Source organism: Phyllobates terribilis, unplaced genomic scaffold (assembly GCF_046119375.1).
Source record: "Phyllobates terribilis strain yellow unplaced genomic scaffold, ASM4611937v1 Scaffold_2__4_contigs__length_985480577, whole genome shotgun sequence".
Taxonomy (NCBI): Eukaryota; Metazoa; Chordata; class Amphibia; order Anura; family Dendrobatidae; genus Phyllobates; species Phyllobates terribilis.
In genome coordinates, this window is record NW_027362762.1 from 638,278,038 (window position 1) to 638,293,766 (window position 15,729).

At 38.2% G+C, this 15,729-nt stretch overlaps 1 protein-coding gene across 2 annotated transcripts in view; it reads left to right on the forward strand.

Annotated features, from left to right (window-relative positions):
- The window catches only part of LOC141222043 (synaptotagmin-2-like), a 200,063-nt gene extending 184,751 nt beyond the window's left edge, over positions 1-15,312 (forward strand). For both annotated transcript variants that reach the window (XM_073666615.1, XM_073666616.1), the window contains exons 9-10: positions 3,510-3,643; positions 9,374-15,312. In XM_073666615.1, coding sequence (XP_073522716.1) covers positions 3,510-3,643; positions 9,374-9,580 — 341 coding nt within the window. In that variant the 3' untranslated portion in view covers positions 9,581-15,312. The remainder of the gene's footprint in view (positions 1-3,509; positions 3,644-9,373) is intronic.
- The last annotated feature ends 417 nt before the right edge of the window (positions 15,313-15,729 follow it).

Consider the following 15,729-nt stretch of genomic DNA (forward strand, 5'->3'; position numbering starts at 1 on the left):
AACGATAACAAATTTATATCTTTTTTTCATGCTTTGCTACTTTTAGTCCCTTAAAATAATATTTTCCAAATATTAATTTGTTTTTGCATCGCCATATTCTGAAAGCTATAACTTTTTTATTTTGTCAAATGAGCCACATTATGGATTATTTTTTGCAGGATGATTTCACGTTTTTATTTATACAATTTTTCTTGCAAATTACTTTTTGATCACTTTTTATACATTTTTTTGTGTGTCGTATGATGAAAAAGCAACATTTATGGCGTGCTTTTTGTTAATTTTTTTTTACTATGCTCGTCATATGAAGTAAAAGTGACAGGTTTTTTGTTTATTTTTGTTTTAACGCAAACATTGCGTTTTAGTGAAGAAACCGGTTTTAGTGATTTTTGTGCACTTTTTTGTGTTTTTATATTTTTTTACAAAATTTATTCTAATTTTTTTCATACACGTCATGGCGATCGCCCCCACACAAGGGACTGTGCGAGGGTGATCAGCCCTGGGTGTCAGCTGATTCTGACAACTGACACCCAGGGGCCCTCACCGCTCCCGTTACTTTAACCCGCTAAATGCATTTAGCGAACAGGCTGAGGGAAGAAAGCCCCTTTGCCCTTGGATCAGAGACTGTGACGTCATAGCGGGGCTCCAATTGTTGCAATGGTGATCCAATGTCGCTATGACGACATACGGGTCACCAGAGCTAGCAAAGTTGCTAGATCGTGCTCAGAGCATGATCTAGCAATTTTGTGTGTCATATGGGGTTTTGGCGTACACAGGAAAAATTGCACAACAAATTATGAGGTCCATTTTCTCCTGCTATCCTTGTGAAAATGAAAAAAAAACGGGGCTAAAACAACATTTTCATAGAAAAAATATGTTTTTTTTAATTTTTACAGATCCACGTTGTAAAATTCTCTGAAGCACCTTTGGGTTCAAGGTGCTCACCACACATCTAAATAAATTCCTTAAGGGGGTCTAGTTTTCCAAAATGGGTTCACTTGTGGGTGTTTTCCACTGTTTAGGCACATCAGGGGCTCTCCAAACGTGATATGACACCAGCAGACCATTCCATCAAAGTCTGAGTTCCAAAACTTCATTCCTTCATTTCTGATCTTTGCCGTGTACCCAAACAATAGTTTTTCCCCACTTATGGGGTATCTGCGTGCTCAGGAGAAATTGCACAACACATTTTGGGGTCCATTTTCTCATGTTACCCCTTTAAAAATAAAAAATTGGGTTTAAAATAACTTTTTTTGTGGGCTTTTACATGGCTCTACTTCTGTGAAGCACTTGGAGGCTCAAGGTGCTCACCACACATCTAGATAAGTTCCCTGGGGGATCTAGTTTACAAAATGGTGTAACTTGTGGGGGTTTTGCACTGTTTAGGCACACGAGGGGCTCTCCAAATGCAACATGGCATCCGCTAATTATTCCAGCAAATTTTGCATTCAAAAAGTCAAATGGCACTCATTCACTTTCAAGCCCCTCTGTGCGCTCAAACAGTAGTTTTTCTTCACATAATGGGTATCTGCGTACTCAGGAGAAATTTCACAACAAATTTGATGGTGAAATTTCTTCTGTTACCCTTGTGATAATGCAAAATTTGGGGTTAAAAAACATTTTTGTGGGAAAAATGTGATTTTTATATTTTAATGGCTCTACGTTATAAACTTCTTTGAAGCACCTGGGGGTTCAAGGTGCTCACCATATATCTAGATAAGTTCCCTGAGGGGGTCTAGTTTCCAAAATGGTGTCACTTATGTGGGGGTTTCCACTGTTTAGGCATATCAGGGGCTCTCCAAACGCGACATGGCGTCTGCTAATTATTACAGCAAATTTTGCATTCAAAAAGTTAAATGGTGCTCCTTCCCTTCCAAGCCCTGCTGTGTGTCCAAACAGTAGTTTTCCTTCACATATTGGGTATTGGTGTACTCAGGCAAAATTGCACAATAAATTTTATGGTGCAATTTCTCCAGTTACCCTTGTGAAAATGCAAAATTTGAGGATAAAAAAACATTTTAGTGGGAAAAATGCATTTATTTTTTCTATTTTCACAGCTCTACATTATAAACTTCTGTGAAGCACCTGAGTGTTCAAGGTGCTCACAACACATCTAGATAAGTTCCCTGAGGGGTATAGTTTCCAAATTGGTGGCACTTGTGGGAGGTTTTCACTGTTTAGGCACATCAGGGGCTCTCTAAATGCGACATGGCGTCCGCTTATTATTCCAGCAAATTTTGCATTCAAAAAGTCAAATGGCGCTCCTTCCCTTCCGAGCCCTGCCGTGCGCCTAAACAGTGGTGTTCCCCCAGATATGGGGTATTGGTGTGCTTAGGAGAAATTGCACACAAAGTTTTGGGGTCTGTTTTCTCCTGTCAACTTTCTGAAAATTGAAAAATTTGGGTCTAAAGTTACATTTTTGTGAAAAAAAGTCAAATGTTCATTTTTTCCTTCCAAGTTCCATTAATTCTGGTGAAGCACCTGAAGGGTTAATAAACTTCTTGAATGTGGTTTTGAGCACCTTGAGGGTGAAGTTTTTAGAATGGTGTCACTTTGGGGGTATTTTCTGTCATATAGACCCCTCAAAGTCACTTCAAATGTGATGTGGTCCCTAAAATAAATGGTTTTGTAAATTTTGTTGGAAATTTGAGAAATCGCTGGTCAACTTTTAACCCTTCTAACTTCCTAACAAAAAAATATGTTTCCAAAATTGTGCTGATGTAAAGTATACATGTGGGAAATGTTAATTAATAACTATTTTGTGTGACATAACTGTTATTTAAGGGCAAACATATTGAAAGTTTGAAAATTGCTAAATTTTCCAAATTTTCACCATATTTCTGTTTTTTTTCACAAATAAACCCATGTCATATTAAACATTTTTTACCACTATCATGAAGTGCAATATGTCATGAGAAAACACTCTTAGAATCAGTGGGATCCGTTGATTCATTCCAGAGTTATTAATTCATAAAGTGACAGTGGTCAAAATTGTAAAATTTGACCCAGTCATGAAGGTGAAAACAGGCTCAGAGGTGAAGAGGTTAAATTAGTCCCACTGTGGGATATTAATCTTTTGTGCTTTGATCACTGGTCTCATGTATTGCAATTCTTGCGTGCTGCAATGCATGAGTCCTGTCAGTTTCTCACTGACCCTGCCTGGTAGACCCTGCTTATATCCTGATCTAACAGGACACCATACCCTGAGGTCATGGTTAATGAAATTAGTGAAAAACTAATTAGCAAGCAATATCAAAAATTATTTGCACATTTTCACAACAGAGATACTGCAGATTCAGAATGAAATCAAACACAAAAAACTATTAGCAATGCTACTGTAGAAGGAGAATGGCAAGTAAGAACAACTGCTATACAGTATCTTTAACACCTGACAAAGTGGGAGGAATATTGAACTATAATGTATATTGTATACCCATAGCTCAATAGAAGGGCTAAAATGTAAAAAAATGTCTTTAAAAAAAATACACTTTGTTTTTCAAATTAAATTTTAGATCCATATGTTAAGATTCACCTCATGCAAAATGGGAAACGACTCAAAAAGAAGAAAACTACAGTGAAAAAGAAGACCCTGAATCCATACTTCAATGAGTCCTTTAGTTTTGAGATCCCATTTGAACAAATGAAGGTATGATAACATTTCCTTTTAAATAAGTGTAGTAAAAGTTGACAGAGTTTGTTTTAATATAGGTACACAATATTGGTAACATGGAAATTAAAATAATGCCCTCATCTTTTTCATCCATCTACGAGAGATTTTTTTTTTTAAGTGCAGATTTTTGAGATTATTCCACCAGGTTTTACATTAGCCTAATGCCTAATCCACACAACTCTGTTTTGTATGACATCACAAAAGGGCTCTTATGGTGCTACATTCATACGCAACTCCGAATTGCTTACAACTTTTGCAGCTTTTCAAAGGTTTTTACCCAACCTTTCAGGTGAAAACATTTTGATGAATTACCACCAAAGAGTTTTTTTCTACCAAATATAGAAGGAAAAAAAAATCTGACATTCTCTATTATTTTTCATGTCATAAGAAATAGGCGGAAATACAGAAAGTAGAAATAGAAATGCATTCAGGCAAACATAACTAATGGATTGCCAGATATAGTGGTGCTCAGCTTGAGATAAAGCAGTACAAAATTGTCAGCAAAAACAGAATAAAATACTGTACTTTAATGTGGTCATCACATGAGGAGAGGAGACATCAAGAGGTAAGTTAGCAACAGTTGTTTCCCATAAACTATGCTTCTTCTGGCTGATGGCACTCTCGTTCAGTTTTTCATGCTGTTTTTGCTTACAATTATTTTTCATGTAACAGACGTACCTGGTTGATAGCATACCGAAGTCATACATCTATATAAACCAAACTTTCCAATTTTTTTTCACAGCTGCCCCCACGTATCCCCTCCTCTACTCATTTCCCTGCTCCTTTGCGGGAGCTCAGGCTTCATCTGATTATGGTGGAGTGATGTTAATCCCTCTGCACAGTTTCCTGTTCCTCTGTCTGGATTGACCAAATAAGATTTTGAGTATTCTTAGCATCAATATTTTATTTCATTGAATCTCTGATTCTTTGCCTGAGACAAATGCTTGTGGTTACTCAACACATGGGAGACATGCCAGATGGTGTCTTTTTACGAGTTTTCATGTTAGAATTGTAATCAAGACTAGACATCTATAAATGATAAATTAAATTAGAAAATCCTGAGGGATAAATCCATAATAGAAATTAAGTTACTAATTTACCTTGTTGCACACAAACTTGACCATGCAATGTCAGCAAAATATCTTACAAGCACATCTACAGAGTTAATATGTGAGATTTATTTTAATAAACCCCACCACTTGAGAGCACTTAAAGAACCAAAACCAAAAGGAGACAGAAGGAACTAAATGACCTTAAAGAAGTTGTCCACAACTTTTTAAGATTGCCCCAATGTATTAACCCTGTGACTTTTTGTAATTACCTTGCTGTGTCTTTATTGCCTGTGAGCGGCGCTATCCTTGGCCGCTCAAAGGCATCATGTGACTTCCCCCACTCATTTCCCATCAAGTGAGGCGTGACTCAGCACTGGGGTCCCCACGGTGGCTGCTGTGCTGTGGGCGGGGTTGCTCTCCGCGTCACACCCAGCATCCACCACGCGCTTTCCCAATGACTGAGGAGAGGGAGAGCGTGTGGTGGATGCTGGATGTGACGCGCGGGGTAACCCCACCCACAACCCAGCATCCGCCGTGGAACGCAGCAGAGAGAGACCCCCGGCTGCATCCGGAACATGATGTGACATCAGCGGATGTCAGAGCCGGCTGCAACCGGGGGTCACATGATGCCTGTGAGCGGCCAGTGATAGCGCCACTCACAGGCAATACATACAACTAAAGGTAATTACAAAAAGTCTTATAATCACAGGGTTAATACATTGGGGAAATCTTAAAAAGTACAAGACAACTCCTTTAACAAAAACAGGTGAAAGCATTGGGTGCAGGAGTGAGCATTTCAGATGAATCCATTAAAAAGTTGTTTCATACTTCACCCCTACCATAAAGTAAGAAGAAAATAAGTTAGACAGCTAGACAAAATAAGTTTGATATCTATAGACAGTAGAACTGAAAAAAACACAATGCTGCTGGGACATATTTTTATATTTCTTTCAGCCTTTTCCAAAGTCTGGCATATTTCTAATAAATTCTTTTACAACTAACTAGTCGTTACTGCCAATAATCTTGAATTTTGGTGCTTTTTTTATTTTTTTCCATTTTTTTATGAAAAGTCACAAAACATATTTTTCTGTCATGCCCATGTAAAAGATATGGCTTAAATAAAGTCCTTAATCCCGTACAACAAAATCACATATGTAAATTATAAAATGTCTTAATTTAAAGAAAACCTTTTTTTTCTAATTTTTAACCTGAGCACCTCCTCCAATTGGAACTGTTCCACTGATTCTAGCACAGTTGTTCTTCAGCACCCCTACTTTAAACAGTTATGTTCCCCGGTAATAATAGTAATAATTTTCCCTTCAACAAATTAGGCGTATTCCACAGAACTTCAGAGTTTTGATTTGCCAGTGTGAGAGAGGAAAAAAGCAAACGCCCACAGAGAAGTTCTGTGGTATGTGATTCCATAATTAGTGAAAGGTTCTCTTTAAGGAATTATAATATACATGTACATAATTGTGTTTGGACTGCCGCAGAAGCTTTACCTGTGCCATTACCACAGTGATTGACACCTCGGCTATCAGTTGGGATCAATAAAAGTCCCTTACTTATGAAAAACAAGTAAAACATAGCTTAATGAAACGTTAAAAAGTATTAAAAAAACCGGACAAAATACCCCTTTTATCCATTGCAAAATGCTTTGCGCGTTAACAGCTCAAACTATAAAATGTATTTATTTATTCTGCATTGTAAACCACAATTAATACTACTGGCTGTTATGCAAAAAATAAGCTCTGACACAGCACTAGTGATGGACAGATATTAAAAGGATTCTCCAAGAATGTGTAAAATGGACAACGTTGCTTAGTTTATATGGTAGTCTATCCTAATCACATGTGACGACAGACTGCAGTCTGAAGAAACCCAGCTCACAAGAACTGTGTCTCAACTGATAGAGGAACTGTATTGTAAGCACAGATACCTTTTGGCTGACTGAGCAAAGGTTTCCAGCCTCAGTCAGATGAGGAGAAGATTTATTTCTTCTACTGTCACAGCCCTACTCCGGCAGGTTACCAATATGTCTGCTTTTTTTTTTTGAAAGCCCGAATTCGTGTCTATATCCGAGTGCACTTAAAAAAGTGACAAGTGCCACAAAAAAGTGCACTAGGATGCTGGTCATCTTGAAACCCTCTCCAAAAGGAGAAGGGTCCCCCAAACCATTCCCTGTCCCTCCGAGCCAGAAGGCCACAGCGAGGAACAGGGACAAATAGTCACCTCCCGCCGAAGCCAGAGGCGACCCAATCTTACCCCCAGCACGTGCCCGAGTTCTCACCCGAGCAAGGCACTGGGAGCCAAAGACTGTGCTCACCTCCCGGAAGAGGGGAGCCAACAACGCTCTCCTCCCGAAAGAGGAGAGCCTGGGGGTTTCAGGGGGGAGCGTAACCTGATGGCCACACACTCCCCCCCTAGACCTGCCAAGAGTGGAACCCGTAAGGGAACCGCATCCCGACATGTCTGCTGTTTATTATACAGCTCTACTGTCAGTTGAGATACAGATCTCGGGAGCTGTGTTTCTTCAGATTGCAGTCTAAGGGGTAACGTTTCTCCTTGTGGAGAGTGACATACCTGCTCTGGCATGTCAAGGTAAGGAGGCTTATTCGCCGTGCAATGCTCCTCACGGTGTTTCGGACTGTTGGCCCTCGTCAGTGCAAAGTACGAGAACTGATTTGGCTACAGCCGCTATATCACTCTCCACAAGGAGAAATGTTACCCCTTAGACCTCAGTCCAGAGCCACTCATCTAGCCAAATCAGTTCTCATACTTTTCACTGATGAGAGCCAACAGCCCGAAACACCGTGTCTGCAAATTGAGATTCTGATTTGGTTTTTATTCTAAGTCACATTGCACGACTCGTTAAAGGGTTGATTGTGACTTGTAGGATTGCTGCTTCCAATAGGTGGCACTATAGAGTTCAAGTCCTCTTTTTCTCTGAAGAGGCAATTTGCTTCTTCAGGTTGCAGCATATTTGGATACTTGTCTTGGATGGGCTGCTGTTTGAATTACGTGATGGGGCAATTTTACTACATTATTATAAAACCCCGTTTAAGTTTTGGCTTTTAGAATATAGTGACACAAAAGCTATTCACGCCACAGCCCTTTTCCGTTTTTGTGCTTTCGTTTTTTGCTTCCCTTCTTCCTAGAACCATAACTTTTTTATCTTTCTGTCAATATGGCCATGTGAGGGCTTGTTTTTTGCGGAAAGCATTGTACTTTTGAACAAAACCATTGGTTTTACCATAACATGTACTGGAAAATGGGAAAAAAAATCCAAGTGCAGTGAAATTGCAAAAAAAGTTGAATTCCACAATTGTTTTTTTTTTTTTTTACCATGTTCACTAAATGCTAAAACTGATGTGTCATTATGATTCTCCAGGTCATTAAGAGTTCGTAGATACCAAACATGTATAGGTTCTTTTTTATTTGAGTGGTGAAAATAAAATAAAAGTTTGTTAAAAAAAAAAAATGGCGCCATTTTCCGAGACCTGTAGCGTCTCCATTTTTTGGGATCTGGGGCCGGGTGAGGGCTTATTTTTTGTGCGCTGAGCTGACATTTTTATTGACACCATTTTGGTGTAGATATGATGTTTTGATTGCCCAGTATTGCATTTTATTGCAATGTTGCGGTGACCAAAAAGACGTAATTCTGGCGTTTAGATTTTTTTATTATTACGCTGATCTGATTAATTCTTTTTTTATATTGATAGATTGGGCGATTCTGAATGCGGCGATACCAAACATGTGTATATTTGATTTTTTTTATTGTTTTATTTTGAATGGGGCGAAAGGGGAGTGATTTAAACTTTTATATTTTTTTAATTTTTTAAATATTTTTAAAAACTTTTTTTCCCTACTTCTTACTTTCTTCAATAATCTCCTTAGGAGACTTGAAGCTACGATTGTTTGATCGCCTCTGTTACACATAGCAGGGCTCCAGCCCTGGCACTCATAGCAGATTGGCTATGACAACCACAGGGCTCTCATCCAGACCCCGGGTTGTCATGCCAACCCATCGGTGACCCGTGATCATGTGACGGGGTCACCGATGGGCGGAGCCAACAACACGAGTTAAGTGCCGCTGTCAGAGATTGACAGCGACATTTAACTAGTTAACAGCCGCGGGTGGATCGCGATTCCACCCGTGGCTGTTGCAGGCACATGTCAGCTGTATAGATCAGCTGTCATGTGCCCCGAAAAGTGCAGGCTCAGCACAGGAGCCCGCACCAAAAGGGGAGACACGGCATGTGCAGTACATGTACTGCGCATGTCGTGAAGGGGTTAATTGTTTTTTTGCACAAGTAGTAAAACATTAAAAAGGCGTTATATTAGCTCGGCAATCGACATGGAACATGTCTTTATGCTACACCTCCCTTATGGGTGTGCCAGAAATCCCTCTGCTGAGGATGTGCAGGAAATACTCAAACTTCTCTAATATCTAACCATGGGGTGGTGGCCTTTTTATGACTGTAGCTGGAACTGTTTAGGTGATGTCTGTGCAGTAAAAAGAGATTTAATCAGCCTATCTGTCTAGAAGAACAACAAATGTGTAAAACTGCATGATTTATTTATTTTTATTATGTAACTGATATACACTTATTCCTTTCCTGTGTACTTTTTCTCTTTTTCATATGCTTCACAGAAAGTACAAGTTGTGATTACTGTTTTGGACTATGACAAGCTAGGAAAGAATGAGGCCATTGGCAAGATCTTTGTTGGATGCAGCGCCTCAGGAACTGAGCTTCGTCATTGGTCTGACATGCTGGCCAATCCACGACGTCCCATTGCTCAGTGGCACCCTCTCAAGCCAGAAGAGGAGGTAGACCTTGCACTGGGCTCCAAGAAGTAATGAGCCCTTTCTACACATCTTTTCCCCTTATCCCTCCACACTCTGCTATGCAGACTATAAGCACCTTCTGCTAACTCACCGGCTCTCCCTACAACACAGCAGCCAAGACTTAACGAACACATAAAGAAGTGTCATCGGGAAACAATGCTGTTTCGGTACACGTTTTTGAAGTTTCTTTGGGTCAACTTCAAAAGCATAGTTTGGCTCTATGCCTCACTTTTTTATGTGTTCTCTGCAATTTTGTATTGTTTTCTTAAGTTAGATGAAGGAAACATGTGACATATTAGTCTTCCAAAATGATGCGTTTAAATAATATTGATATATACAATCACTTTGACAGTTACACAGTAAATACACCCATCTTCATTAGGTGAATTGTTAAAGAATATATTTCATATGTTTTATGTTTTGTTTTTTAAAAACTTGATAAGGACTGAGAAACATTCGATATGCTTATAGACTTAAGGGCGATAGACATTTTCTTATGCTGGATGTCAGAAGCGAGATTAGTATTTCATCTTCATGTCTCCTGTTGTACATGTACACATTATACATTGTGATTAAGAGGTCACTACAACAAGATAAACCTCAAAATTGTTATTTGATATTTTGCTGTATTTCCACGAGAGAGCACATTTAGACATGCTCTCTTCATTGAAACGTCTTCCATATTTTTAGAACAAGCCTCTTATCAACGATGTGACTAGGTACAGTACATATTCTCCTACGTAATATCGCTTAATGGAATGAATTAATAACAAGGCCTGGTAGAAATAGTAAACTAGCTATTATAATAATGCTGGTCATAACATTACTGATACTTATTAAGCAACAGATAGGGAAAATATTGTTATTTAAAATGCCGCTCAAAGCAGTTGGTTATTGTATATGGACATGACAAAAGAAGAGAAGACAAAGGAGGAATGGCTTGTCATTCGAGATAGCTGTTTTTCCTAATAAAGGCTGATTAAATTGGAAAACATACGACAAAGAGACGATTCATTAAGAATGGTGTTATACATGCCCCTCTTAATTAAGTGGCGTTTTGGAGAAGGGTGCACCAAATTCATTAAGAGGCACTCGCCACTTAATGAATTCGACACATCTGCTCAGTGGCCTTTGCGCAAAAATTATTCTGAAAATGACAAAAGTATGTTATGCGAGTTTTCTGGCTTAAACACTTTTATGAATCGGGACCTATGTGATGAACTCAAAAGAAGAATAATTAGCGTTAAGCAGGAGAAAGAGACTTTTGAACTTGAAGGATAAAATAAAGGTACAAAATAACTTGCGTATATTGTTTGTTTAGTTACTATGATGTAGTTTAATTTATGTTAATATATATACAGTATATTTTCTATATCATGGGTATCATTATTTAATGAAAAATATAGAATTGAGTCTCATAGAAAGGCAAAGCAAAGTGGTAAAATAGTTATGTAGGTTTACGAATAAATCCTATTTTCATACAAATCTTGGGTTCTAAATGACTACACAATTGCTTGAAATAGTTTCTCCTTTTTATCTTTTATGAATAACACCAAGAACTTCAAAAATTCTTATAGTAGAATGGCTTTATAATTTACTCAGTCAAGTTTTTGTATGCAAAATATTTTATAAATAAACCATTATTAGGTGCAGCCAAAAGGAATATCTTAACTGTGTCTTGGTAAGTGAGTTGTAGAAGAGTTTATAGGATTTAATAAAGTGTAGCTTAAGATTTAGGGTACATTCGCAAGTCAAAAAATCCTTAGCACAATCCACAGCAGCAAGAACCTCTGTGGATGTAATCATATAAATTCTGCAAAAGATGATCATTGTCATCCTGTGAAATTCAAATCCACAGTATCAGTCAATTCATGCATTGTGTGAAGATAAATTATCAACCACTATGCTGTTATTATGCTTTCTGTCTCTATTGAAGCTACAAAATGTGCCCAAATATACAGCTTCTATGGGCTGCTAATTAATATTAACTCAACGACTTCTTAAATGATCCAAATGAGCATGCCCGAGATTAGAGGTCAATGTGCAGACAGTCTATCTATCTATCTATCTAGATAGATAGATAGATAGATAGATAGATGGATAGATGGATAGATAGATAGATAGATAGATAGATAGATAGATAGAGTCAGCTACAGCTTTATAACAAGCTCCTTGTATATTGGAACACTTTTCCAATATGTCAGGTTCAAATTTAAAACACTTGAAAGCAGGATACATAAACTAGAGAAATGTAAGCAATCTAATAGAATTTTATCAATTTTCTATTAGTTATAACAAACAAGTTATAGCAAAATAAATGTCCAGGTAACTAATTTTTCATTACTTGTTTAAGGGGCTTTCCACTATTTCGATATTGATGACCTATCCTTAAGATAAGTAATGAATGAATATCTGATCAATTATGGCCACACCTGGTGCAAAAAAAACATGGCTCCGTCACTCTATTTAGAGGTCGCTCTTGGGTACTGCAGATCAGCTCCATTGTTATTATTGCATACAACAACCTGTCAGATCATTGCATTTTGATGCCCACCCTAATACAGAGTGTTATAGGTTGTTGTGAGTTGCAATAGGACCCATGTAGTAACATTCCTAAGAAAGAATGCCATCTGTTGTGATCAGTAGCAATGATGCACACCATGGCATACTGTGGGATTTCTAAATCTTCTGTAGTATGTACTCTATTTCCCAATATAGTGCATTCATGTTGACCAACAGCAGATATAAAACAGAAAATGATTCAAATTTTTGTAACATAAGTAAAGTATTCCTTGAAACTTTTTAAAATAAAAATGTTACTTGTGTTGCCATAGTATGTTAGAAAAGACCCGCTATTTCTTATTTTGTCAAATAGTTGGTAACAGATAAGTGGAAGATCAGGATCACGTCAAGAACCCCAAAGGCCCCATTACTCAAGGACTTTAATACATAGATTGGACTTTTTAATACTTAAGGTCGTTAGATTTTTGCTTTAAGCACATATCCAGGAAATGAAAGGAAATAAAAAATAAATCTTATTCGGGTAAAAGAAACAAGTAGCAGAGACATGAAAATGATTCCTTTATAACCTTTTTGGCCTCCCTTGCATTCAGAGCCTGCAGATCTGTACTATACACTAATACACCAAGGTCATAAAGAAACAATTTACATGCATCTGCTAACTACTGCATATGTCCATGTCGTGTGGATGTGTGCGAAAAGTGATGAGTTATCGAAGAAGGTTACTGTATTTGGGTGGTTACATGAAATTTTGGAGGTAAATATTAATTTTACAATGATCAGCTAGGCTTTCCTTTACCCAGGACAAAGCTTTAGGTAGTTTCCTTGGTCTGTTATCTAAATCCCACCAAGGGGAATACCCTGCACCTGTCCCCATCTCCCTTTAGTCCTGACTTTAAGATCAGCAACACTTTAAATAAATAAAATTGCTGAGAATTATTATGTTGTACAAAGTAATAATACTGCAGTAAAATTAAAAGGGAGTTGGTTGGCACAAAATGGCTGTACAAATGAAGCCCAGGCGCCCTTTGCACCCTTGGTGTGGCCAAACAGCTCAGAGCACCTTCCCATACTCTCGTTGTACATCTATTTCAATCCCCCTCTTCCATCATTGACAGCTCTGGTTTTAGAGGAGGCAGAAAAGGGCAGAGATAGATGGCACTCACGTAGGTGGGAACGTGCACTGAACTGCTCCGGCATGTCACGGGTGCAGCGATCGCTTGGTTTGATCAGTCATTTTGTGCTGATAAACCATCCTAATGCAATTTTTGTACGATGATGTTTGAAACTCATAATAAGGCCAGGGTTTATTGGAATTATAACCTATTGGAATTTTATTCCGGTGAGCAGGGAGCGTGACTTTTTAATGTCATTAGCACATGAGTTGTACTATACTTCACACTATACTATTGCCCGGTCCTAGTTTCTGGGAGTTAAGAACAATTCATTTCACACAGCACAAAACATTAGTGATTAGGAATAAAACCTAAAACTTGTAGGAATTTACTTCTTTAATGATTCCATATGGTAGCTCTAAGATTGTAAGTGCTGATTATTGCTTTATGTAGGTAAACTTGTAGAATTAAATAATATATTTCATTTGATGTAACATTTAGAGCCACAACAAATGCAGAAAAGTTACGTCAATGTTTGAAACTTGATTGCTTACAAAGAAACTAAGTGCACGTAATCATGACGAAAGCTAGAAAGTGGTTTATTTTTTCAATTTCTGAGTTTAATAAAGGTAAAACATGCCATGTAGATACGGCAGAGGAAAGGTAATGGTACGTGACGTATAAATGGTTTGAGCATTACAGGGTAGACTAGAAAGAAGACAGAAGAAAGCAGCTATATTATGCATGCTGAGCACTATGGCACATACTTCACATCCTGTATGTTCAGAGAAGTGAGTGGGTGGTCAGGAGCTGGATGTATGTTTGATATATTGTATATAGTATGCATGTAACACTTTATACATAACAGCATGGGGCATAGCTATGTGCCGCACATATTGATTGAGACCAAATATTTACTCATCTTTAACCTGTTTACTGACATGATATATTTTTGTGATCTGAAACATCTTAGTAAACCTTAGGCTAAAAAACATTCAGCTAAAAAGTGTAACCCTATAGTGTGTGCTGACATTGATTTTGCCATGGGGTAAACAGGTTAACGATAAGGCTATTTACACATGCTCTTCTACTGTTACTTGTGCCTGTTTTTAATGAAAAAAATTACACAGATTCAGGGGCACCATTTTTTTTACATAAAGTCATAGTAAGACTTCACTCTGGGCAAAAATAAATTTTTTTGCTCTAATTCTAAATACTTTAACCAAGGCAGTGTGACTTCTTGTTCCAAGTCACTGGGCCATGGACTCCAAACTCCCCTGCCAGTTACACCTTTGCATCAAGTCATTGGGCCATCGACCCCAACCTCCTCTGCCAGTTACACCTTTGCATCAAGTCACTGGGCCATGGACCCCAACCTCCTCTGCCAATTACACCTTTGCATCAAGTCACCAGGCCATGGACCCCAACCTCCCCTGTCCGTTACACCTTTGAATCAAGTCACCAGGCCATGGACCCCAACCTCCCCTGTCCGATACACCTTTGCATCAAGTCACCGGCCATGGACCCCAACCTCCCCTGCCAGTTAAACCTCTGCATCAAGCCACCGGGCAATGGACCCCAACCTCCTCTGCCAGTTACACCTTTGCATCAAGCCACCGGGCAATGGACCCCAACCTCCTCTGCCAGTTACACCTTTGCATCAAGTCACCGGGCCATGGACCCCAACCTTCCCTGCCAGTTACACCTTTGCATCAAGCCTCCAGGCAATGGACCCCAATCTCCCCTGCCAGTTACACCTTTGCATCAAGCCTCCGGGCAATGGACCCCAATCTCCCCTGCCAGTTACACCTTTGCATTCAATTTGTCCCACTGCCATCTGTTTTTGTCCTTCTTTCCTGTACTGTGGTGCTAGTTTTTTTCTTCAAAGACAGTCACTGTTAGTGTACACATAGCCTTTGGCTCTTATAAGATGAGTTTGATTATATAGGCAATATAAAGGTTTTAAAATCTAGTTATTTGAATACATCTAAGAGTTAACTTAAGTTTTTACTTATATTTTTGAATGTATGCATGCCAAGAAGAAATTAAAGTACATAGGAATATATATATATATATATATATATATATATATATATATATATATATATATATATATATATATAAAATACATACAAATATATATATATATATATATATATATATATTTAATAGATGATATATAGAAAAATATAGATACATGTTGAAAATGGGCGGGTCAGTGTTTAATCAATTTATCAATTTTTTCAATTTGTGTATGTGTGGGTGATGTCTTGTAAACTGCTAAATGTCAATGGCCATGTATCCATGCAATAGATTATGGCCTTTACCCTGGCCCAAGGATGAATCCCTTCTGTGTCTTGTGCTGTCTGTATAATAATTTCTGCTATGATATAAAAGCCATAATTTCCAAGAGAAGTGTTCCTTTGAGGGTGCACTCAGAATAAATATGCATGTATACTGTCTTTGTCTCAGTGTTTTCTGAAGATGAATGAGGTGAGGTTATTGGAAGGTATCTTTTGGGCTGTG